This window comes from Fukomys damarensis, unplaced genomic scaffold (assembly GCF_012274545.1).
Source record: "Fukomys damarensis isolate Sample0158 unplaced genomic scaffold, DMR_v1.0_HiC HiC_scaffold_35, whole genome shotgun sequence".
Taxonomy (NCBI): Eukaryota; Metazoa; Chordata; class Mammalia; order Rodentia; family Bathyergidae; genus Fukomys; species Fukomys damarensis.
Genome location: NW_022900947.1, coordinates 52,811,643 through 52,837,383, shown reverse-complemented (window position 1 = coordinate 52,837,383; position 25,741 = coordinate 52,811,643). Strand labels below are relative to the sequence as shown.

The 25,741-nt window shown below is 36.0% G+C and overlaps 1 protein-coding gene across 1 annotated transcript in view; it reads left to right on the top strand.

The window, feature by feature from the left end:
- The first annotated feature begins 1,349 nt into the window (after positions 1-1,349).
- The window catches only part of LOC104853273 (transmembrane serine protease 11D), a 59,584-nt gene continuing 35,192 nt past the window's right edge, over positions 1,350-25,741 (top strand). Inside the window, exons 1-3 of the mRNA XM_010611178.2 lie at positions 1,350-1,521; positions 11,539-11,657; positions 20,067-20,134. Coding sequence (XP_010609480.2) covers positions 1,350-1,521; positions 11,539-11,657; positions 20,067-20,134 — 359 coding nt within the window. The remainder of the gene's footprint in view (positions 1,522-11,538; positions 11,658-20,066; positions 20,135-25,741) is intronic.

Below are 25,741 nucleotides of genomic sequence, written 5' to 3'. Positions count from 1 at the left end.
GATTTGAAATCTATTTCAATAATAATCATCATAATAAACTGGAGAAGGATGATCATTGACTTCCAGAATTCCTGCACAGTGAGATCCAATTAGAATATATAGAGCCTCAACTGGAAAGGCATTTGCTTCTCTACTGGCAAGAAAGGTGAATTTGTCCTATTGTAGACACGCTTTAAGCACCAGGGTATGGTCTGAGTTCCAGGAAGGGCAAAGCCTAACCAGCCAGGGAAGCAGCTGAGTTTATACTCAAGCTTATCGGTGGTATGTTTTCATGTACCCCAATTCCTCTTGCACTTTACACACACAAACACACACACACACACACGCACATGCATGCTAGTCATTTGCCCGCATCAATTTGCAAAGTTTATGAGAAGATTTTTCATCCTACACTGACTTTCCACACAAATAGTAGATTCCAGAACATCAACACATCATTTCTGTGCTGTTATTTACAGTTGTGCTATTTTTGCAAGTTACGACAGACCATGCATGGTTTGGAGGAAGATAGGCAGTAAGCTGTAGTTTACTCTCACTGAGTATGCTTTCTGAGCTGTCTGCCCCAGCGTGGAACTACATTCAGCCCAAGGGACAGCCTTCTAAAATTCTTGTCTCCTGAAGGAGTTGCCTTTTTCCAATTCTCAGAAAAGCATTAAATAGGCAGGCTCAGGCCTCTCACCATTTACCCAATCACCTCTGTACCTCCAAGGAGTACAAAGTGATTTATATCCTCAAGGAAAATAAAGTCATTTAAATGCTACCCCAAAATAAAAAATAAATGGGAAAATAAATAAGTAAAAGAAAGTTCATTTACAAATTTATTATGATTTTTCTCCATTGATATGCCTAATAGAAGACAATCCTGGGGGGGAAAAATGATAAATCACACAAATCTTCTAGTTTGGGGCAGTTCTAACACCTTTCAGGTCTTGCTGCTCTCCTGTGTCTCAGCCCTTTGCCTCTGCCCTTACTGTCATTGATAAGAGAAAGAGCATCACTATAATGAAGATGTTGCAGTAAAACAGAATAGTTTTGTTGTTGTTGTTCTGTTTGATTTGTTTAAGTTTTTTGAGAACTTTATCTATTGGTAGGAGAAAAAGCAATTCCAAACCATAGGTCAGGTTTCTTTACTCTTTCATTGAACTAAGAAATAGTTGATAGTTTTATGTAGGAAATAACAACAACAACAACAAATCCAAAATCTCAACAATAATAACAACAAAAAACCTTGGGGGAAAAATCAAGAAGGAGGGCCTCATGCTGCCCAGTTCATAACCAGGTTTTATTTCTATAATTACAAACACGTGTAAGATAAGAGACTGAGGAATACAGATGATCATCCATGAATGATGAACTGTATGGGTGAAATAGTCATCGTTTCTTTTCCTGCTCTTTTAAGGCCAACAAGAGTGCCACCAAATTCGAGATTCATGAACCCATGGGTAGTGTTTGTCACTGTCATTGCGGTGGTAGGGATCGCGGCCATGATCGTAGGTCTACTCATTCACTATTTAGCTTTCGGTAAGTATCAAAGATTATTATTAATCACTGTTCATACCAAACAATGAAATATACTTCGGGTTAAGAATGTCATCTCTCTTTGGTTGCTGCTATTCATTCTTTTCTCCTTTTTCTTTCTATCGTTCCTTCTTTTCTCTCTCACTTGCTCTCTTGCTTTCTCACCATCTTATTCTCTTGCTCTTTTTCTTTTATTTTGTTTAGTTTTTGTTTTGTTTGTCTGTTTGTTTGTTTGTTTTAGCTCGAATCATACAAGCACACAAACCTCATGCCCAAGCTTCTGGATTGCTAAGATTATAGATGTGCCACCACACCTGTGGCTACTTTTATTTCCTAACATAAGATAATCTTACTTAGAATTTTCTCTAAATATATATTCACATCTACATTTCCTTTCAAAAAGCATTTTATCTCTTCTCTTTTTGGCCTTTTTCAATATACAAAGCATACATTTTGAGTGTACCAAACATTATCACTCAAGCAAGAACCACTGTAAAAATTTTTTAAATCTCTTCATATTTTTGATGCTAAAATTTGGTATTTTTTTCATTAATAGTGTATTTGCCTTTTCTGTAAAGTAACCTGATAAATTCATAAACATGAAATGTTAAAAAGAAACTCATTTAACACCTAAAATTTGAACATACCTAAATATTTGTTTATTCATTCTCTGTCTCCTGAACACAGTCTTAACATAAAGTAGAAATGTATGATGATCAGTAGACAAATTTGCAGTAGCGAACAGGTAATGTAAAACTTATAAAAAGATTATGTGCTTTTATTATTTCTCTTTTATATTTTTTAAAAAATTGTTAGTACAGTTGCAGTGTGCAATAATTACATTCACCCTGAGGAGCTGATGTATGTTCACAGCCCATCTCAGTACTTTTTCATCCCCTTCCCGCTCTTCCCTCCTCTCTCTCTCTCTCTCTCTCTCTCTCTCGGCCCCCTTTCCTTTTGCAAAAGATCTATGGCCTTACTTCTTATTATCTATTTTTTATTTGCTCTTTACTTCTATGTTTGGTTTCTCATACAATATTTAAGTTTATGAGTGTTATTTATTTCCCTTGATATTATGGCCTTGAAGTAAATGTATTTCCCTACAGATGACTTAAGTTTATCTTTCTTTATGGCAGAGTAGTACTCCATAGTCTATAAATACCATACTTTCTTTATCATTCATCTGTTGATGGACATAAGGCTGCTTACAAGATTTAGCTATTAGGAATTATGCTGCTATAAACACAGGTAGGCAATACATCACCATGGTAAAATGTCTTTAACTCTTTCAGGAAAATATCTACAAGGGAAACAGCTGGGTTAAGTAAAATTTCTATTTGTTTTTAGTTTTTGAAGACTCTATGTAATGAATTTCATAAAGATGTAGAAGTGTTCCTTTTCCCCCACAGCCTCTCCACCATTTGTTGTTTCTTTTCTTGATAATAGCCATTCTTTCTGGAGTAAGATGTAATCAATATTATTTTAATTTGCATTTCTCTAATGGCCAGCGATGTTGACCATTTGTTCATGTATATATTGACCATTTCTACTTCTACTTCTGAAAAGTTTCTGTTTAAGTTGCCCATTTTTTTGATTGGGCCTTTTATTATGCTATATTCTAAATATTAGTTCTTTGAGGAATTCCTGGCCATAAAAAAATTTTCCCACTGTACAGATTGTCTCTTCCCTCAGTTGGTTGTTCCCTTTGGTGTACAGAAGCTTTTTAATTTGATATAATCCCATTTGTTGATTCTTTATGTTACTTGTTATGCAATTGAGGTTCTGTTCAGAAAGACCTTGCCTATATCATCAGGTGTTTTACTTTTTTATCTTTCAGGAGGTTGTTTCTGTTTCAATATTTAGATCTTTGACCCATTTTGATTACATAGTGAGAGACACGGGTCTAGATTCATCTTCAAGTTTACAGCCTGTTTTCCCAGCACCTCTTGTTAAAGAGGCTATCTTTTGTCTGGCAAACGTTTCTGCCTGAAATTTTTCCTGCATGTACTATTCTATTTCATTGGTGCACATGTCTAGTTTTGTGCCACTCTAATGCTTTCTCTTTTAATCGCTGTGGCTTTGTAATGTAGCCTGAAGTCTAGGATTGTGTCACCTGCTTCTCTTCTCTTATTTCCCATGGCTGCTTTTTCTAGGTCTTTTCTAGTTCCACACAAATTTTAGTCTTCTTTTCTTTCTCTAGCTTTGTGAGGTATACTATTAGCATTTTTAAATTCTAAAAGGCTAATGTGAATCTCCAAAAGTTTTTTTTTTTTTTTAAACTGGGAGAACCCAGATCAAACAGGATTTTCCTCATGGACGTGGCTTTGCCAGGTTTGCAGGTGGCAGGATTAGCCATCCAAGTGTCTTCCTTTACTTCACAATCCCTTGTTGAAGTACACATGTCGTAATTTAGGTTGACACTCTTGGATCTTGGCTTGCAACTCAGCCTTCAAGCTTGTCACAGACATGGAGCTTTTCTGAGGAAACAGAGCGCAACACAGGGGAGTAGCAAACACCAAACAGAATCCGACTAATCTGACTTGTATAGGTGCATTCATCCATGGGAACCTCCGTACCAGAGGCTAGTATTTGAGCTATATGCTGAAAGGCTCATATTAGAATCTGCATCAAGAACCATGAGTAACACCCAGGGCAAAGCAGAGCTCTCAGCCAAAGTGTCTGTGCCAAAGGCCAGAAGACAGTGCTCACGGTGAAGGAGAGGACCAGAACTCCTTCCAGGGGAACAGCCATCCTCAGCGGAAGGCAAAGCTGAACCCAAGACAATAGCTGAAAAGAACAGCCAAAGCCTCTTCACAGGAAATTAGCCTAAAATCCTCCTCCCTGCTCTCCTTTTATACTGTTCCCCAGAATCACACTAATTCAATTCAGCTTGCTGTTCCCACTCAAGCTGACTATCAGTTAACCAATCACCACACCATCCTAGCCTGACATATCCTTGTTCATATTTGTAGATGGGAAAATAATCAGGCTCCTGAGTTTCGTGTTTGATGTTGGCAGCTGGCTGAATGTCCAAGAAGACAGCTAGACTTCATACCAGAATATTTAGTCCCACGCCCTCTGAAAGCCACACGACTAGGCTGGCTTCTCTCCAGCATCTGTGATCCCCATGTTTCCGGCCTGAGTTTAAATTTCTGAGGTGGGATCTATATCTAGTCTGTGCCCTTTCTGCAACTGTCTCTTGTGGCCATCTCCCACCCATTCACTGTGCTAAGGTGACCCCAGAAATATTGAATTATCAGTCTTAAACTATTAACTGCTTCCTAAAATAGCTGCTGATTAAACCCTCTCACTAATGGCTGCCATGTGGAAAGAATCATTTTGAAACTAAAACCCCACATTATTTTTTCAGTTTACAACATCTGAGGGCTTTTCTTGGGCTAGCACTGCTGAACCAGTTTGTTGTCTCTCCTCCGAGATGCCATCCCTCTCTCCAGGCTCATTTTGTCAGTAGAGATGGGTGTACCCTTCTCTGGAAGCTGGGGTCAGCTTCACAGGCTGTTTCATTATTTCCAGAATCTCTGTAATTTCTAGTTTTCCTGTCAGCTCTCTCTCTCAACCCCAGAGATCTACTTCTTTTATTCTCTTCACTGAGTTGTTATTTTTCAGGTGTCTCAATTCCAGATCACAGAAAGGCTATTTGTTGCTGCTATCTTTACTCCACTACTGTTAATCTTAAAAGTTTTTATATCATTAATAAAATTTAAAAATATAGACAAGAAATAATAATATAAAGAATTGATATACATTACTCATTCATACACAAGTTTCTTTAAAATCTCAATGAATGTTCTCTCAGATGATGCCTTAATATGTAAAAAATGTCAAATTTACTAGCAAATATAAAACATTCTAATCATTTTCATCTAAAAACTCACTTTCAAGTTATTTTTGTTTTAGATGCAATTATTTTATATCATCCAAATCCTGTGGCAGCTATGTATAAAGTTTAAAGAAAAAATAAGCCACATAATTTATAGTATTTAATTAAAGAAAAAGATATAAATATTTAACTATGCAAAGGTTGAAACACTTCCAATAATGCAATGAATTTACCAGTTTTGAATAAAAAGCAATGAGAAATCATCCTTCTTGATCAAATATAAAGATTATGAGTAAATTTTGCTATAAGGCCACCTGGAGTAAACTGGCCCTAAAATGAATTAGAGAGGTAGAAAAAAAAAGGCATAAAGTTTCAAATTAAATTAATGAATTTTGCCATTGTGTTGTCACACTTAAACACAAAGAGGATTCACTGAAGACCTCTGGGAGAAAAGCAATTTAGCTTCTATGAAATTTGGAATCCAGACACTGGAAAAATAACAACTTGGGGAAGAAAAACAAAAGAGAAGTAGAACACTGGGAACCAGGAAGGCTCCATCAGGAAAATTAAAACCTATAGAGAGATTGAAGAGACAGAACACAATGCAGAGAAGCAAAAGGATAATCTGCACTTTTTCTCCCAGTTTATGGATCAAGGGAAAGGAAGATCAAATCTAGAGAAAAGTGAAAGCTAGGAATTCCAGAGGGAGAAATATGGCAGTGGAAGACACAGGCAGGTGTGTGAGTTGCAGGAAGAGCGTAGATGCTAAACCCACGTGAGGCCAGGGCTAGTGAATGGCTCCAGTCCAAGTGCCTGCCATATCCCTGGAGAGACAGCATGGTTGGACACCGTTCCAGGGAAGGGTTTATTGAGCTCAGGACTCAGGGCGGCCATGGAAAGTTTCACTTCAGAATTTCCAGCATTACATTCCCATAATGACTGCCTGACAGACAGCTATGGGAGACAGCGGTGGTCAGGCAGCCATGGTGGGGCTGGAAAGAGATCTCCTGAAGGGTTTGAGCTAAAAGACAAAGGCCCCATCCACATGGCCTGAGGCCAGGCTCAGTCTTAGTAGCTCTGAATTTGAAAGTCACAGCATTGACATTCTCACCCTGATCCTAGTGCCTGCGGGTGCCTGCATCCAGTATAAATCTGGTCTCTGACTGCTTTCTCTATCTAGAAGCATGAGCAGGGGCATGTTTGATCTGGGCACTGTCCCAGCATTGCTGATCTCAGAAAAAAAAACAAAAAAACAACAACAAAAAACCAACATGAATTCCAAATTACAGATAAGTTTCTTGGTTTGTTATGGGTGTTAGATGTTGTTGTTTGTGAGTATGCACACTATTTTTGCTTTGGTTAGGGTTATTGCAAGCCAACATTCAGATTGCCTTTGTGACATTATGAATACTAGAGTACAGTCCCAAAAAATGTGGTGTTGGGCTTGCTGTATTTCATCTTTCTTTCCCAAATTAACCAAGGTAGTCAAATCATGGAGCTGAGGTAAAGAACTATAGCTAGTCATGCTCAAATTACATCACTGAAAAACAACTAAAGGGATCTCCGTACAGCAACAAAATCTTTACAATATAAGTATCCACAACATCAGTACACACACACACACACACACACACACACACACACTCAAATAGAAACATAAGACAAGGTTAAAAAAAAAAAACTTCCCAAAACTTCAAAAGCCCCAGCAGGCAGCAGTGGGAATCAAGAGGAGAATGGCATGAGCCACACACATGAATTACCTGAAACAAGAACAGAGGAGGTTAGAAAACAGATGAAAGAAGTACTCGGCAGAATCAAAGAAGATATAACTAAACAAATAATGAAAGAATAACCAAAATGGTGCAGGAGCTTTCAGAAGACAGGAATAAAAAGCTCTGTGAGCTGAACAAAATGATACAAAACATTATGGTTGGTTTAGCAAATGATAGAGTTCCTGTCAAGGCCTGCATCTGAAGTCCAAGAGATTCAAACTTAATTCAAAAGTGTGAACAGCAAAAGTGACCAATGTGAGGAAAGAATTTAAGAACTAATATACAATGATGTCTCCAAAGATCAACTACTTACACACCCTAAGAACACCAGACAACATGAAAACTGACTCAGACAGCTTCTAGATGATACAAATAAAACTAATCTAAGAGTAAATGGAATAAATGAAAAATCAGAAGAAAACAAATGGCATTAAAAAATGTTCACAGAAATACTGGAAGAAACTTTCCAAACATAAGGAAAGAAATAAACATATAGATAAGTAACACAAATAAAGCCCAAATAGCCATGACCAAAAGAGAACCTTTCCACACCAAATTATACTCAAATGATGAGAAGTCCATCGCCGGGACAAAAATTTTTAAAAACTGTTAGAGAAAGGCAACAATCACATATAAAGTTAAACCTATTGCAATTATAGCAGACTTCTCTTCACAAATCTTTAAGTCCAGGAGGGCTTGGAGTGAAGAAATTCAAGCTCTAAAAAAACAAGAGCCTCCAAACACAACTTATATATTCTGCAAAATATTATCTCAAAATTGATGGAGAAATGAGATATGTACATGACAAGGAGCTACATCAGCATATTTGCCACCCAAACCAGCATTACAAAAAATTCTCAAGGATACCCTGGAAAGAGACAAAGAAGACAAAAATGCCAATAAATAATGGAAAAACAGCAATAAGAAAAGAACACAATAACAAGAATAAGCCAATACTTCTCAGTAATAACCCTCAGTGGGAGTGGTCTCAGTACCCCAGTCAAGATACAGGTTGGAAGAGTGGATCAAGAAACAAAATCCAACATTTTTCAGTATACCAGAAGCACATTTAATTAAAAAAAAAAAAATCACGCTGGGTGTGGTGGCTCACACCTGTAATCCCAGCACTCCGAAGGCTGAGGCAGGAGGATTTCTGTGAGTTCAAGACCAGCCTGGGCAACACAGTGAGTTCCAGGTCAGTCTCAACTCCATAGTGAGACCCTATCTCAAAAAAAAAACAAAAACAAAAATCCCAAAACCCCCGCAAAAGAAAGAAATTCACAAATTAAAAATCCAAGGTTAGAAAGCAATATTCCATGCTATGGGAATGTGAAAAAAAACCAGGAATATCTATGCTAAATTTCAGAAAATGTGCACATCAAGTCCAAACTGATAAGAAGAGATAAAGTGTCACTATATATTGGTTAAGGGAGCGATTCAATAGGAAGATACAACAATTATAAACATATATCCAGCAAATACCAGCATGCTCAGCTTCATATAACAAATATTAATGAACATGTAAATTCAGATAAACACCAATACAATTATAACGGTGGACCTCAATACCCCACTGTTACAAGTGGACAGATCAAATAGACAAAATAAATAGACAAAGAAATATCAGAATTGAATCAAACCATCAAACAAATAGACTTAATAGATACCTACAGGGCGTTCCATCCAACATCAATAGAATGCACATTTTTCTAGGCACCACATAGGACTTTCTCCAAAATAGACCACATACTAGCCCATAAAACATGCTTATGCTTATACAAATGAAAAAAAATGAAATCTTCTCATGCATATTATTAAATAGTAATGCAATGAAACTAGAAGTCAAGGGCAAAAGACACCACAGAAACTATGCAAAGACATGGAAATCAAATAATACGTTCTTGAATGATCGATGGATATAAAGAGAAGAAAACAAAGAGATAAATGAAGGAAGAAAATAGACAGGTTCTATAATCAAATGATAAAGCCAGTATGAAATACATTAACCTATGAAACACAATAAAAACTCTCATAAGAGGGAACTTTATAGCAATGAATTTGCACATTGGGAAAATAGGGCAAGCTCAAATAACCTGCTGATGTACCTCAAGGTCCCAGAAAGGCAAGAACAATCCAACTCCAACACCAATACAAGGAAAGAAGTTACACAGATCAAGCAGAAAGAAATGAAAATGAGACTAAAAAAGCAATATAAACAATCAGTGAATCAAAGATTTGGTTCTTTGAAAGAATAAACAAATAGATAAAAAGTCAATCTTACCAAAACAAGGAAAGAAAAAGCCCAAGAACATTCAATAAATTTAAAAGGTGAAATCAAAATGGATTGTGCCAAAATCCAGACTGTCATCAGTAACTAGTCTGAGAACCCATCCTCTAACAAAACAGAAAAATTGAGAAGAAATGGATAGATTCCCTACAGCATGGTACAGAACTACGAAAACTGAACCAGGAAGATATAAAAATCCCAAATAAGTCAATGTCAGTCCATGAAATTGAAGAAGTAATAATAATTTTTTAAAATGTCAAGTAACAAAAGGTCCTTATGGTTCATTGCAAAATTCTACAAGAACTTTAGAGAATAATATGAATACTCCTCAGACTCTTTAGTTAAATAAAAAAGGAAGCAATACTCCCAAAGTCATTCCTAGAAGCAAGCATTACCCTAATTCCAAATCCAGAAAAGAACCTAACCAAAAAGACTCCTCTAGGCCAATCTCATTAATAAATATAGCTGCAAAAATTCTCAATAAGACACTGACAAAAATGCAGAAAGGTATCAAAAAGATCATAAATCATGACCAACCAGGATTTATTCCAGGGATACAAGGGTGGTTCAATATGCAAAACCAATAAATGCAATACACCACATAAACAGAAGCAAAGGCAAAAATGACAAGATCATCTTAATAGATACCGAAAAAGCATTTGACAAAATCCATACATGAGAAAGTCCCTGTGAAAATAGGTAAAGAACACTTTATCTCAATCTGATAAAAGATATCAATGACAACCCAGTGATAAACATCATACTAAATGGAAATTGAACACTTTCCCACTAAAATCAGGAAAAGACAAAAATGTCTACTACCACCACCTAATATAGCCCTCAAAACAGTAAGCAGAGCAATTAGATAAGAGAAATAAATAAAAGGGATATAAATAGGAAAGGTAGAAGTTAAATTATTATTATTTGCAGATGATATGATTATCTACACAGAAGATCTCAAAAACTCCATGAAAAGACTCTCAGAATTAATACCCAAATTCAGTAGCACAGCAGGATGCAAAGCCAACACTCAAAAGTCAATAGCGGGCTGGGGATTTAGCTCAGAGGTTCTGCTGCCTGCCTCACAAGCTCAAGGACCTGAGTTCAATCCCTCGTGCCAAAAAACAAAAACAAACAGCAAAAAAAAAATCTTCTCTTCCAAAGTAAATAGCATTTCTGAAAACAATAATAAACTCGGGAAGAGAGAAATTAGAGAAACAATGCCTTTCACGATAACATCAAGAAGAATGAAATACCCAGCAATTAACCTAACCAAGCAAGTGAAAGACCACTACAGTGAAAACTATAGTACTCTGAAAAGAGAGGTTACTTTTTTTTTTTTTCCTGAAGTGAGTTCTATTAGAATCACATCCCTTTCCATGATGTTTGGAGTTGTGTAAAGGTAGGAGTGTTTGAGAGATTTTTATCGCATCACACAGCTGAATAAGTATTCTGGAAGGCCCCTTTTTATGAAAATAACAAGGACAAGGTAGATTAGATATTCTGGAAGAAAATTTATTTTCTTGCTTATTACAGAAAAGCTAATGTCAAAACACTAGTTCTTCTATAAAGAATACTGTTTAAGATAGTTTTTATTAGTAGTGTTTGCAGTACATAATGATTGCAGTCATTATGGGGAGTTGGTCCATGTGTTTCACACATCTTAATCCTTTTCATACCCCATCCTCCATCCCTCATTGCTCCTACCCACTCAGTCCCCTTCCAGTAAAATAATTTTTGCAATTATTCAGTTACTTGAATTATTTCTTAATGATAAATGAATAATAGCAATACTATAGATATTTATATATTTCTTGAATGATCCATAAATCTCTGTAAGATATAATAATAAAGAGGTAGCACTTTGAAACAGGTTTAAGGTCTCAAATAATAAAACACTACTTTAAATTTCATACAGAGTTTAACAATTCTAGGTTTGCCAATCTTTTTTAAATACTGAAAGAAAAATAATTTTATAATAGTTACATTTATATTAAGTGTAGATTATTCTTTCTTTTAAGGAAACCAATTTTACTTGCACACTATAACTTCCCATAATCCTGAAAAAAAATTTAACTACTTCATAAGTGAGGCTGATCCTTCTTTTTTTTTTTTTCCAGATCAGAAGTCTTGCTTTTACCATAGTAACGTTCCAATAATGAATGTTGAATACAATGATCAGTTAAGCTCACCAGGTACACAAGAATACAGAATTTTGAGTGAAAGAATTGAATCTATGGTATGTTAACACTTATCTTTCTTCTTTATTCCATTAAAAATGAATATAAAAATAAACAAAGTTTTAAGATGTATTTTCAATTGCTAGGTGCTCATAATAGATTCCTCCTATGAGTGGTAAGAGATGTTTTTCTCTGTGCTTTCTATAAGTAATTCATCAATGTACTGGTTCTTATTCACATTTTCTTGTCATGAATGGAAAGTGTTAAGCAGGCCAAAAATAAATAGATATTTGATTTGACTATGACTTAACTTCAAAGACAGGATGCTTATTATTAGTGTGTATGGTAAGTACTGAGATTACCCTTTAAATCCTTTTCACTTTGCATCTTTATTCGCTCCTTATTGAACTAACCACAGAAAGTAGAGAGTGCTAAAGGATATATTCACCATGTAACATAGTTTGGACAATCACATTTTGGTTCAATGTTAAACCTAAAAGTTCAAATGGACAAATTCAATGCAACCTTTACTCTCACTCTGAGAAGCACAGGCTGCCCACTAGCTCCTCCCAGACAGACCTTGCACATTCATTTATATAAATATACAAATTAGTGTGATGTTAAGGATTAAATAAGTCTAAGGGATTCACAGTGCAAAATGGGTAGTGAAATTTGATCGTGTGGTAAGGGCGTGAGGCAGGTTCTGTCCAATATAGAGAGCAGAGAAAGTTTCTTACAAAAGATAACTTTTCAAGTTGGCTATGAAAACAAACCAGGCAGACTATGGCTAAAAATGGAGCCAAAGCATAGAAGTGAGAATGTACTTAGCTAGAAAGTTCGGATCTTATACTGTAGGTAGTGTGCCTTCAGTTTGATTTAACATGATGGAAGCAAAATTTGACATATTCATGTTCAGAAGCGTATAAATTAAATCTTAAAAGGAACACAAACAAAGGAAGACTATTTCAAAGTTCATTACAGTGGTGTAGAGAATAGGCAAAAAGATAGCTGCCTAAGAAAATGTAGAAAATATGAATGCAGATAAAATTCATCTTGTGCTGACCAAGGCAACCCTCCACCCTTACACTTTCTCCAATCTGTTCTTAGAAATACACTGGAATTTTGAGTTATATCATCTGTACCACAAAATCCCATAGGTTGGAGTTCAAACCAACAGACATATCTAAATTTCTTCAAGCTGCATACTAGAGACACAAACTCATGAGAGAGCACTCTGAGGTCAGTCATCCATAATGAAGTCCTCACACCCACCCAAAGATGCCTTTTGATGTTTTATATGTCCTCTCCACAGAATACAGGAAGCCAATCAGAAGGGTGTACAGTGACAGGTATTTGCATCATGGTAGGGAATGAGGACCCAGTTATCTGCCAGAAAAGCTAGATGTCCTATAGGGGTCATCCAGCTCCTGCTAGAAAAGACCGGACATGGTAGGTCAGCTTAGCTACGATGGAACTTACGTAAACTTACAAAAAAACTAATTTAGAAATGTATAGAATGAATCAGAACATATTCATCAATATGAATGGACAGGAATTAAGTGAAAAAGTGCTATATGCTCCTTTGGAAAATATTCAGTAAATCTATAGAGCACTATTCCAATATATATACATACACATATACATATACATATACACACACACACATATATATTAGACTAAATATGTTATTTCATTACCTCTTTTTCTCAGAAATGATACAGTCACATTTAAATATCAGTGACTTTAGAAATACCATTTAAAATAACTAAAGGCTATTGTAGTATATAAATATGCAGTATTTTATTTAACCAGTCCTTTATTGGAAAGAATTTACATTTTTTTAGTTGTGCTTTGTTTGGTTTTGTTACAGTACTAGGGATGGAACCCAGAGCCTCCTTCATGCTAAGAAAGATTTCTCCTACAAGGAGAGACCCCCATCCTTCTCTTTAGTTGTTTAAATTATAATTATATTCAACATTCTGATGATCATGCCTTTTTATACATCCTTGCATATTTGAATGATTATATTCTTGGGATATAGTCCTAGAAGTAAAACCACCATATTATAGGCTCCACTCATTCTTAATTTCTCTCTAGAGATTTTTCTCTAGAAAGTTTTTAGATTATGATAGTACATTTGTTACAATTAACAAACTGATGTTACTATATTTTTACTAACTAAACTCTATACATTATTTAGATTTTCTTGGTTTTAACTTAATGTCTTTCCCTGTTCCAGACTTTCATCCAGAATATATCATATTTATTTGTCATGTTCCCTTAGGCTAATGCAGCAGACTATGACACTCTCAGACCTTCCTTGTTTTTGATAAGTTTGACAGTTTTTTATTTTTTGCTTTTGTTTTGGTTTTGGTTTTGGTACTGGGGATAGAACTAGGCCCTTGAGCTTGCAAGGCAGGTGGCGGAACCACTACGCTAAACCCCCAAATTATGTTTGACAGTTTTGAGAAGTGGTCAAGTATTTGGTATAAAGCCCCATGAATTGAGTTTTCTGTGGTTTTTCTCATAGTTAGACTGAGATTATTAATTTCAAGGGGGAGACTATAATGAAAAGCATCATCTTTATCACTCCTATCAAAGGCTTACGTTTTCAGCAACATGACTCTTCACTGTTGACCTTAGCCACTGCCTGGGGTACTATTTCTTGGGTTTCTACACTATAGTTACTCCTCTCCTTTTCCATACAATACGCGTTGGAAAGAACTCACTATGCACAGACCACAAGTAAACAGTAGAAGAGTGAAGTTTTGCTTTAAATAATTGAAGAATATTTGAAATTTTTCTTTTTGTCTGTTTTCCCCAGGTATTTATTTTACTTACTATTTGTCTATATCAGTTTAGCAGTCTACCTGTTTTAAATCTATTTTAAATAGTTATTTTAATTTCTATATTGCATTCTAGAAATACCTGTTTACATTGCCATCAGCAAATATAAATATGAACAGGGAATCTTATTTCCCTACAACATTAACACTAGGCTTGTAAAAAGGTTTTAATTATTGTTAAGTCAACACATGAGTGATGACATCTCATTATTATTATGGTTTGTATATCTTTAATTACCAGTGACATTGAATGTTTCTATATACTGTTTATTTCTACAATTTCATTTGTGACTTGCTAATCACAGTCTTCCTTTTTTAAATTGAAGCCCTTTTTTAATATGAACTTGAAAAAAAAGATTATTAATATACTAAATTTGTTACTCATAGTGCACATAATTTCTCTACTTAGTGATTTAACTTTCAATCTTGTTTACAGACATTTTATGTGAAGTAGATTTACTTTTATTTACAAAAAAAGATTATTAATATACTAAATTTGTTACTCATAGTGCACATAATTTCTCTTAGTGATTTAACTTTCAATCTTGTTTACAGACATTTTATGTGAAGTAGATTTACTTTTATTTTGTATCACTTTGCTTGTTTTGTTTTGTTTTGTTTTGACACAGGGTCTCATTATGCAGTCCAGGTTGGCCTTGGACACACTATTACCCAAGCTGGCCTTGAACTCAAGACAGTTCTCCTGCCTCAGACTTCCAAATGCTGGCATTACAGACATGCACCACCACACCCCACTTGAGTTACTTTTTATATGGCCAAAGTCATGAGTTTTTTTAGAATTGCTCATTTTCATGCCCAGTTAAAAATATCTCTCACCAGGCAGGAGCACACCTGTAATCCCAGCACTCAGGAGGCTTAGGCAGGAGGATCACTGTGAGTTTGAGGCCGACCTAGACTACAGAGTGAGCTAAAGGCCAGCCTGAACTATATAGTGAGACCCTGTCTCAAAGAAAACAAAGCAAAACAAAAAAAATGAAAAATGTCTTTCTCTGTCCCAAATATTCTTTATATGCTCACTCACCTTTTTTATACTTTTATTATTTTCAATCATTATACTTTTTTCTAATTCATCTAGAATTTTTTATTAATATATTAAAACTTCTCCCAAAATAGCTAAAAGTAGTCTCAAAATATTGTGCTACTTAGTGTAACTGAGTTATCCATCTTGTTGCCATTGTCATCTGCTAAATTCCTCCCTTTCTTTTTCTGTACTCTAAGCTGTACATTACAGACTAATTTTTGCCTGCAGTAGTTTTGCCTGCAGACTTTTTTAGAACACTGTGGTTTGATAATGTGGTTAATGTTTCGAGATTTCCCTTGAAATACCTCTGGTATATGATTTCCTTAATATCATATATTTATCCTTCCATAAAAGGGTAAACATCTAAAACATCTGAACATTTAAAATATTACTAGTGCAGTGGTTTCTAGATTATAAAACACTTTCACATATTACCCATCTATTTCACAATAGCCACAGGAATTAATATATCATCTATCCAGATAAATAAATGAAAACTGTGAGATGTGAAATAGGAAGAAAAGGGCTAAAGGTATAGGGGAACTGGGAAGGGTAGGGGAAAGGAAATAAGGGAAAAGAAAAAAATAAGGGAAAATGAAAAAATGGAAACAAAGTTTTTGTAAATAGGAGAGAGTGGAGGGGGTGAAGGGAGGGTAGGGGTAAGGGGAAAAAATGAGAACCAAGACCTGTCATGTAAAGGTACAAGATCCCAATGATGAAGGTAACTGTACTGTATACCTAAAATGTACCGATAAACTCAATGAGGGGGAAAAGAAAAGAAACAAGTTAAAGGCTCTTCTTGTGTAGAACAGGAGTGCAAGCACAGCTTCCTGGCTCCAAGTCTCTATCATACGCTCTCCAGAGGTAACAGGCGGCACTACTACCCTCGGCTCACAGATAATGTGATGAAGAGAATGAGCAGTACAGCAGCCACAGGACTTTCTGTGAAGCAGTTCACTTCTCTTCAGAGCCTCACTTTATGTATCAGGAAAATAAAATAGTTGGAGTAGATGAATTTCTTTGTACTTTCTCACTGAAAAAGTCTATAAGTCTGTGATTTTCATGAGATTCCTGTGCCACTGACTCACCCATTTTTTTCACCCTACCTCTCTGGTCATTCCTTGTCTGTGGCCTGATGCTTCCCTCCTGTACGCTGCCAACAAATGCTGAAATTCCTGGAGGCTTTGACAAATTCCTCTCCTCTCACAGTGTATTCACCTTCTCGATGATACTGGTGCCAATTACTTCAACATTACTTATATACTAGTGACTCAACATACCTCTCCGTGGACTTCACCTCTACACTTTCGAGCCTTCCACCTAATTGCAAGCTTGACATCTCTGTTTGGCTATTTCAAAGCACTTCAAATACATTATGACTCAAAACCAAATTCAGGATCACACCCCACTGACTTCCTTCCAACAACCACTGTCCATATTAATGACAATGCTGTTTATTCAGTTATCCGAGCTTGAAAGCAAGAATTCATCCTTGCTATGCCAGAAACCCCATCCATTATCAACTCTTGTAGATTTTATCTCATACATTCCCTCAAATCTGTGCACGTTTCCCCATGTCTACTGCCACGATGCCTATCCAAGCCACACTTCTACTGTGAAAGACCAAAATGGCATCATTACTAACCATTCGATTATTTCTCCTTTGAAGCAGATATACATGCAGCAAGAGAAATTGCAGATCTGATTTATTTTCCTCTGGTCAATACTTTGCGGGTTCCCTGTTACTTAGAATAAAACTGGAATGCTCCATGTGCCATTGACCTGCACAGTGTGGCCTTTCCCACCACCCTAGCCTACTTGCTCGTAGAGCAGCAGGGCACAGTTGCACTGGCCTTCTTCTGCCCCTACACACCACCTGGCTCTTTTCACCTCAGGAGCCTATGTGTGCCATTCACTCCACAGAGCGTTTTCCTTCCTCCCAACCAGCTAACTGATTGTCCCTGACGATTTCAGCTCAGTAAATATTTCCTCTCATCTCATTGACCACATCAAAACCTCTACTATGTTCTGACACTTAAAGCATTTATGGTTTTATTTAATTGTGGATGATTGTTGTGTCCCACCATCAAATGTAGGCCCCACAACTGCAGGACTCTCTGTTTTGTCTTACCCTTGTATTCTGATACCTGACAAAAAGGGAGTAAAATTCACATACGTAAAAAAGAACACTGAAAGAGAAAAACAATCAGTAAACAGAAATTATTCATCACATCATTTACCCCATCAGGGATTTGAGGTAATTCTCTTTTTTTTTCCATTAAGTTTATTGGTATATTTTAGGTATACAGTACAGTTACATTCATCATTGGGATCTTGTACCTTTACATGACAGGTCTTGGTTCTTATTTTTTCCCATAGCCCTGCCCTTCCTTTGCCCCCTCCATCCTTCCCTATTTACAAAGACTTTATTTCCTTTTTCTTTTTTTTTTTTGCTTTTCTCATACTTTTTTCTTTTCCCTTCTTTCCTTTCCTCTACCCTTCACACTTCCCCTATACCTTTAGCCTTTTTCTTCCTATTTCACATTATCAATTATACAATTTGAACCTTATTTGCACTTTTAGTTTTTCACACCAAAGAAACTATTCAGTATTTACACGTGTGTCCTATTTATTTCACTTAAGAGTATGGCCTCAATATACATCCATTTAGCTATAAATGACTCTAGTTTCTCATTAAGGTAATCCATTTAAAAGATAATATATCATTTCAGGTACATCCATTTAAAATTCTTTAATGCCTCAAAGACAATTTAACACATACTAGAAATTTAAAATATCTGTTGAATGAATGAATAAGTCACGTATTCTGTAGGGTCCTATGCTAGGTCCTAGGGATGCAAAATAAAGCCATGGTTTCAGTCTTTGTGGAGCTCTAGAGTGGGTTGTATGCCCTAGCAACCCAGAAAGAGCAAACAATGCACTGAGTAATAGAAGAAGGTCCCCTACATGCATTGTTTTCAAAACAACAACAACTAAATTCTTTTTCTTAAGAAACAGAAAAGTAAAGGATAAACAACTTTGTTAGTTCTTAACACATGAGTTGACCTTCATTTAGTTTTATGTAGGAAGGCACAATGTGTCGAGCAATTAACAGCAGGAAGCAAGTGATGAGGACACAGTGGCACTGATTGGGCATCAACAGTGGACCATTTATCTAATTGTGAAAGTAAATTAAATCTTCCAGAACTAGCTAGGGGCTGAGAGGAATTCTGAAAATCCAAATTTACAACCTTACAATTTGGTCCAGGGTAGCCTTGTCAGTGTAATTTTCAATTAAGAATTAATATATGACAAGAAAGAATTACTCAAAATTTAGTGATTGTGTCAGCTTTATTTCAGTTTCTGTTAGGTCCATTAAAGTTGAGTAAAATTAAAGCTAAATCCCTTTATTAATTTATTTGTTGTAATATTCCATATTAATTAACATATGCTTCTCTATATAGATAAATGGAATTTGGTCCACCAAATGACAGTAGTAATTAACTCTAGATTGTAGAATTTAGAGTGATTTTTGCTTTTTTCTTAACACTTGCTAGTATTTCTTAAACTTTAAAAAATCAACATGAGATTGTTTTAACAAAGTCGATAGTTTCATTATTCCTAAAATTACTTCAAGCCTCTGGGAAAAAAAGAAAATTATTCTTCCAACAACTCATTGGTGATATCAGTCAAAAAGTATGGATATCAAAAAAGTAAGATACACTGTGAGATAGCATATAATAGATTCCATTAACCTCCCAGTCTCAAATGAATTGACTTCAAATCCTGGCTAAACATAATATTCAGCACTCCACTTAATTACCTGCCTTAACCTCTTCATGCCAACATCCATGTGAGTGCCACCTCGTGGAACAAGCCAGTATAATCTCTTTATTTTAGAAGCATAGCTCATCTGTGCCTGCACCGCAGAATCATACCACACACAGAAGCCCTTTCTGCTGACAGGAAGTTGAGCTTTGTATGTTTAGGTACCCACCCTTGTTAGCACTGAGCAGTGATCCAGGGAAATTGCTCCAGCTGGGTCAAGAAATCACCAGCTAATGCAGAAAGTAACTTCTAGTGTTAAGGCATGGATTCTAAATGACAAGGAAAAGACTGCTGTTTCTTTCATTTTCCTTTTGTCTTTAAGCTTTCACTACTCATTTTACAATTCTTTAGTTTCCGTTTATCTATTCAAAAAGCAGTTTTGGGGGTCACACATTATGAGTTGCATGAGTGGAATTCCCTTGTGTTGATTTGGCTCTCGCCCCAACACTCTTAGCAACAGCCAGTCATGTGACATAGGCTCTTACAAGGTAAAACAGGTGATATAATTACTGTGACTATTACCAAAGATGGCCCTGGTCAGTGTCGCCTGTGTTAGACAGAAAAAAAATAGACTCCACATCAGAAGGTTACATTACCTGCTTAAGCCAGTCCCACACTTCTGTGATGGAACTGAGCTAAACTCAACGTAAAACTTAGTTCTCTACTCAATATAAGTCCTGTGTTGCAAGGTTGGGAGAAAGGAAAGAAAGAACTGTATAATTACAAAAATGTTTTCACCTTTCTTTCTACAGATTACTAGTGCATTCCGACAATCAAATTTAAGAAATCAGTTTATCAGAGCCCATGTTGTCAGACTGAGGTGAGTGAACTGGTCTCAAAAACTACGGAAGCTTAGATGCAACTTGGCAAATTTGACTTTGGTCCACAGAATGGATTATAAATGGCATGTGCATGCACTTTGTGATAATATGAGAACAGACTCCTGAGCAGCTTGAAAAACAATGCCCAAGATGTCATATATGATTTACTTAGCTACTAACTGAATAGCCATCTTGCTTTGATTCTCAATGGGAGAAAGAAGAAAGGGTGAAAGGAAAACTGGAGTCAAGATGCAGTAACAGCCAGCCTACCACGCAAACCCAGTGAATACCATTCACAATGCAGTCTCTGTAAGCCATGACTCGTGGAGTTGTGCAATGCTTTGGCCCTGGGTGTATTCATCCAAGAACAGGACACCAAAATTAACATCAGAAGTGGCTTTTTGGCTTCATCAGCATAGAATGCTATAATAAAAGGATGTTGTGGTCAAACCCATGTCATGCTTATCATAGGCTAATAACAGGAGTAGCAGCGTTCATGCTATTATGTGTCATCCCTGCCTTAGTTAAATACACGCCTATCTATGGGATGTGATGGAACAGGCCCTCCCAATCAAAATCGTCACAATAACTGACCCTCCCACAAAGTCTTAAGTGCCACATTGCTTAATCCTTAAAATAATACACAAAAGATCTTTGGTTGGGAGAGCAATTACACTAATTCTTTCTCAAGTACTGACATCACAAAAATTGAGTATAGAGTTCTGGTCAAACAAGTTTTTATGTGAATTTAAAGGCATTAGAAGAGTATGGGAAGGATATTTTCCAAAACACATTTCAGTGAGTACAGTTCCTATTACCTTTAGGACTTTTTGTCAAATCTTCTGTAGTAGCTGCAAATGCTCAAAACTTGTGTTGACATGCATTTTCTCTCTCTTTTTTTGTTCACTTCCCATTTCCCACTTGATCCTTTCAGTCTGGCCTCTGCTCACATCACAAAATACGAAGTGCTCTTGCTAAGCTCAACAATGATATCCAAATCACAAACCCAAGGAAACCATGCTGCCCTCCTCAGACAATATTACCACTCTTGGTCTGTCCTCAGGCCCAACACCTTCTCAATTCGTATTCTCTACTTTCACGGGCTCCTTCACTACCTGTATTCTATTTAAACTCAAAGTGACAGCTCTGGGCTAGTCTTTTCTCTAGACATGAAGATGCACAGCCATCCACTTATTATCACACATTGATACTGATATCAGCTCAACTTTAGTAGGTTCAGACCTGAACCTATCCTCTCTGCCCTTCCAAATATATCACTCTACTGGAGCAGCCAATGTCAGCCAGGGCCATCACTGTCCACCTAGATGCTTGAGAAAGAAACCCTCACAATTCTATTTAATAATTGTCTCCTAACTTCATGCCTTCTCTCTAAGCACAAAGCCATCATCCACCTATCTTCTGGACATGAACAATACTCTCACGAGTCTCCTTGCCTCAGTATCATTCTACTCTACCCTCTAGAAAAAAAGTTTAAACAAAAATCCAAACACACTATTCCTTTGGTTAAAACTGTTCTAATGGCAACACTTCACCCTCACATGTGAGACATCATATATGTAAATGTACATACTATAGATGTACTAAAGATACATGTATTCTTGATATAGATATAATGTACATATAGGCATATGTGTATATTTGTACACTAACACATGTATATATGAGACATATAGGCATAGTATACACAGATGTACACATATACAGATGCAATATATATATATATATGTAAGTATATATCAAGAATCTGCACATCAAAAGTGTATTAAACTTTTCTTCATCTGTCTTCTTCCTTCCATCTCCCATTTCCAGGGTTACTTTTTGCTAATCTCTATCTCACTCTTTACTCATTCCTTTTAGTTCTTCTCTGTCTCTAATCTCAAAACCTTTGTATAATTTGTTCCTCCTGCCTTCTCTCTCTCTCTCTCTCTCTCAACTAACACATGTATATATGAGACATATAGGCATAGACATAGGATATACATATATATATATATCTCCTATGTGACAGTTACATCAACTGTGTATATATATATACACAGATGTACACATATACAGATGCAATATATATATATATATATATATATGTAAGTATATATCAAGAATCTGCACATCAAAAGTGTATTAAACTTTTCTTCATCTGTCTTCTTCCTTCCATCTCCCATTTCCAGGGTTACTTTTTGCTAATCTCTATCTCACTCTTTACTCATTCCTTTTAGTTCTTCTCTGTCTCTAATCTCAAAACCTTTGTATAATTTGTTCCTCCTGCCTTCTCTCTCTCTCTCTCTCTCTCTCTCTGTCTCTCTCAACTTTTTCCTCTTTATCTTATGATTCAAAATACATCACGTTAATGGAAAAGTTTGAGATACAAATAATGCCAAATAAACAGGAATTGATTACCATTGACAAAAGTAATGATTCAAAATACATCACATTTATGGAAAAGTTTGAGATACAAATAATGCCAAATAAACAGGAATTGATTACCATTGACAAAAGTAGAGAAAGGGACTTCTTGCGTTAGACGGGGGAGATCAATGGGAAGCCCAGGTCAAGCAGGTGCCAGAAGGGAGAAGCTGGAGCCTCTGCTGAGGTTTCTGCAAGGAGCAATGGGTGTGGCAGGGTAAGCAGGTTTAGGACTGGCTAGTTAGAAGGTTCTAGAACCACAGCCTGTCTCCAGCTGTTTGGTACCTAGTCTGGGCTTATTAAGGGAGCTGATAGTGGCTTGGTATATGAGAGTCCAACAAAGGAGGTGTTGGAACACAGATTCTGGCTTAGTTGGTTTTCACTTGAAATGCATGTGCAAGAGTGAGTTGTTTACTACCAATAGGAACTGTCTAACCCTGAAAAGGGTAGTCCCCAAGGTGGCAAGGCTGCACGATGTCAAGGATACAGAATACAGAAAGTAAGTGACACTGTTCATATATCTTCACCTAGTCATTTCTTACGTTCCAGGTCTGATGAGATGACCCTTCGCCGTCACTCCAACTCAGACTAATTATGAAGTGTTTTGAAATGATATTTGAGCAGAGATATGAAGACAAAAATAGCTACTAAAAAGAGGTGGCACCACAGTCCAGCTTACGATTTTAAGGGGTCGTAGCATAAACTGGAGGGGCAAGATGCCTCAAAGCATGAGACACCCTTAGGAGGAAATACCCTAAAATACAATAGAGACTGGTGGCCCTTTCTAGGATAATAATGATAGTGGCAAAATAAATGAGACTCCAAATAAACCTTTAAGGGAGCATCAGTGAGACTGATGTTGAATGTGAAAGAGGAGGATTCCTTGATTAGTTTCTCATATATGCTCCTATAGATTCCTATTTATAAATACACCCAAACCTTGCTTATAGAATTGTTTGGAATGTCTTCCAACTCTACATGAGTAGAATTACATAGTATCGTCGCACAAGTTTATTCAAATCATTTTTTACGTGGACCCACGTTAATACAGCTAAGCCTAGTTGATGTAACTGTCACATTTTCCTTCATTTTAGCATGTTACCGGATGAATATGCCACAGTTAACTCATCCATTCAACATTTCATGAATGTTGATATTTTTTTAATTTCTAAAAATGTTACAATAATCATTCTTTACATGGGCCGTCATGAAAATACTTATCTAAAAGTGCAGTTTCTAGATGCTGAGGTTTGAACGTCTTCACTTTTACTGGGTATTGATAAAGAACCCACCAACATGGTTGTGGAAATTTACACCTTAACTAACAAGTGTATGAGAGACAGTGTCACTAATATTATGATATAGACAGGCTTTCACTTAATTCTTACTACTCAGTGGGTGAAAATTGGTGTTGTTTAGCTTAAATTTTACTTTTACAATGATGAAGCATATGAGTTTCGGATTCAAACTGCTTAATTATAAATTGTAGCACTGATTCGATTAGCTAATAGAATTAAAAACAAAGATACAGAAGTTAATAACATGCCAGTGGTCACACAGCTAATAGAAGTGACCACTGGCAAGTTATTAACTTCTGTATCTTTCTTTTTTCTGCTAATAACAGTTCTTTGCTCAGGTTATGATGAAGATCAAATAAATTAATTGGTGCAAAGCACTTCACCCTATTTAAGCATTTATCCTTAATTTTTATCATTCATTAAGAATCCTTAGCCAGGAGTGATGGCACAAGTCTGTAATCCCAGCACACACGAGGCTGAGGCAGGAGGACTGCTGTGAGTTTGAGATCAGCCTGGGCTACATGGTGAGTTCCAGGCCAGTCTCAACTACACAGTGAGACCCTGTCTCAACAACCCCCCCCAAAAAAAGAATCTTGTATCTTTGACTAACATTTTCGGTTTTTTTCTATTTTTCTGCTATTTGCTGTTTTCTACTTATTTATTTGTAGGACTTTGGTACTTGCTATAGGAACCAATCATTTGTCCACTCTCTGTGCTGAAAATGTTTAAAGTATTTATTCTCATATTTTCTTGTTAAATTTTTAATTTTTTCATATTTGGCTTTTACATTTGTATAGTATAAGGTAAATATTTGATTTAATTTTTCCACACAAGCTATTTTCCTTTCTATTTATGATAGCACTTCTGTGTAACACTGTAGGTCTGTAATTCTATTTCTTGATAATAAACTCTGTTCCTTCCTGTTAAACTTAATGATTATATCAGTCACACAAAATCTACTACTATGGATTTGTCTGTTTCTTTCCTTGATATAGTTTCAGGAAATATTTTTAGTTACCTAAATGTTTAGAACTGTTATAATTTCTTCATGAATTACTACTTTATCCAGACTTTTTACTTCTCTTTATTCCTAATTAATATTTTTTTCTGTTTATTGAGTTTATTGGTACAATCGAGGTATACAATACAATTACATTCATTATTGGGATCCTTTACCTTTACATGATAGGTCTTGATTCTCATTTCTTCCCCTTGTCCCTGCCCTCCCTTCAACCCCTCCTCCCCTCCCTATTTACAAACACTTTATTTCCATTTTTTCATTTTCTCATATTTTTTTCCTCTCTTATTACCTTTCCCCCACCCTTCCCACTTTCCCTACACCTTTAGCCCTTTACTTCCTATTTCACATCAATTATCTCATTAGGATCCTGAGTACTATTATAGTTTTTCACACCAGAGAAACTATTCGGTATTTCTGTTAAAGAAATCTCTGTATGAACAGTAAAAATAGGGAATCCTAAAAATAAAACTAAAAAGGAAAGTAAAAGAGAAAAGACAATGATGTAAGATTAAAATACTCCTTAATTCTAAAGATGAAAATGGTCCCTGAACATATTTAAATTGCTTCTTGCTCTTGTAGCCTTGTCTTATTCTTTTTTTTTCATTATTTAGAAAAAACTTCATTAGTTTCTGTAGTCAAACCCACGTAGATATGACCTTACAGATTTAATACAGTGCATTACCCCTGTACAAATGGAAAAAAATTAAAATTTAAATTTAAAAAATTAATATTTCTAGACCAATATGGCTGTCAATTTCTGTACAATGCTGACAACACAGTAAATTGGGATAACTTTTTCCAAAGTTGACAGCACAGTTAAAGTTTCCAAAAATTCAAATTATATATATATATATATATATATG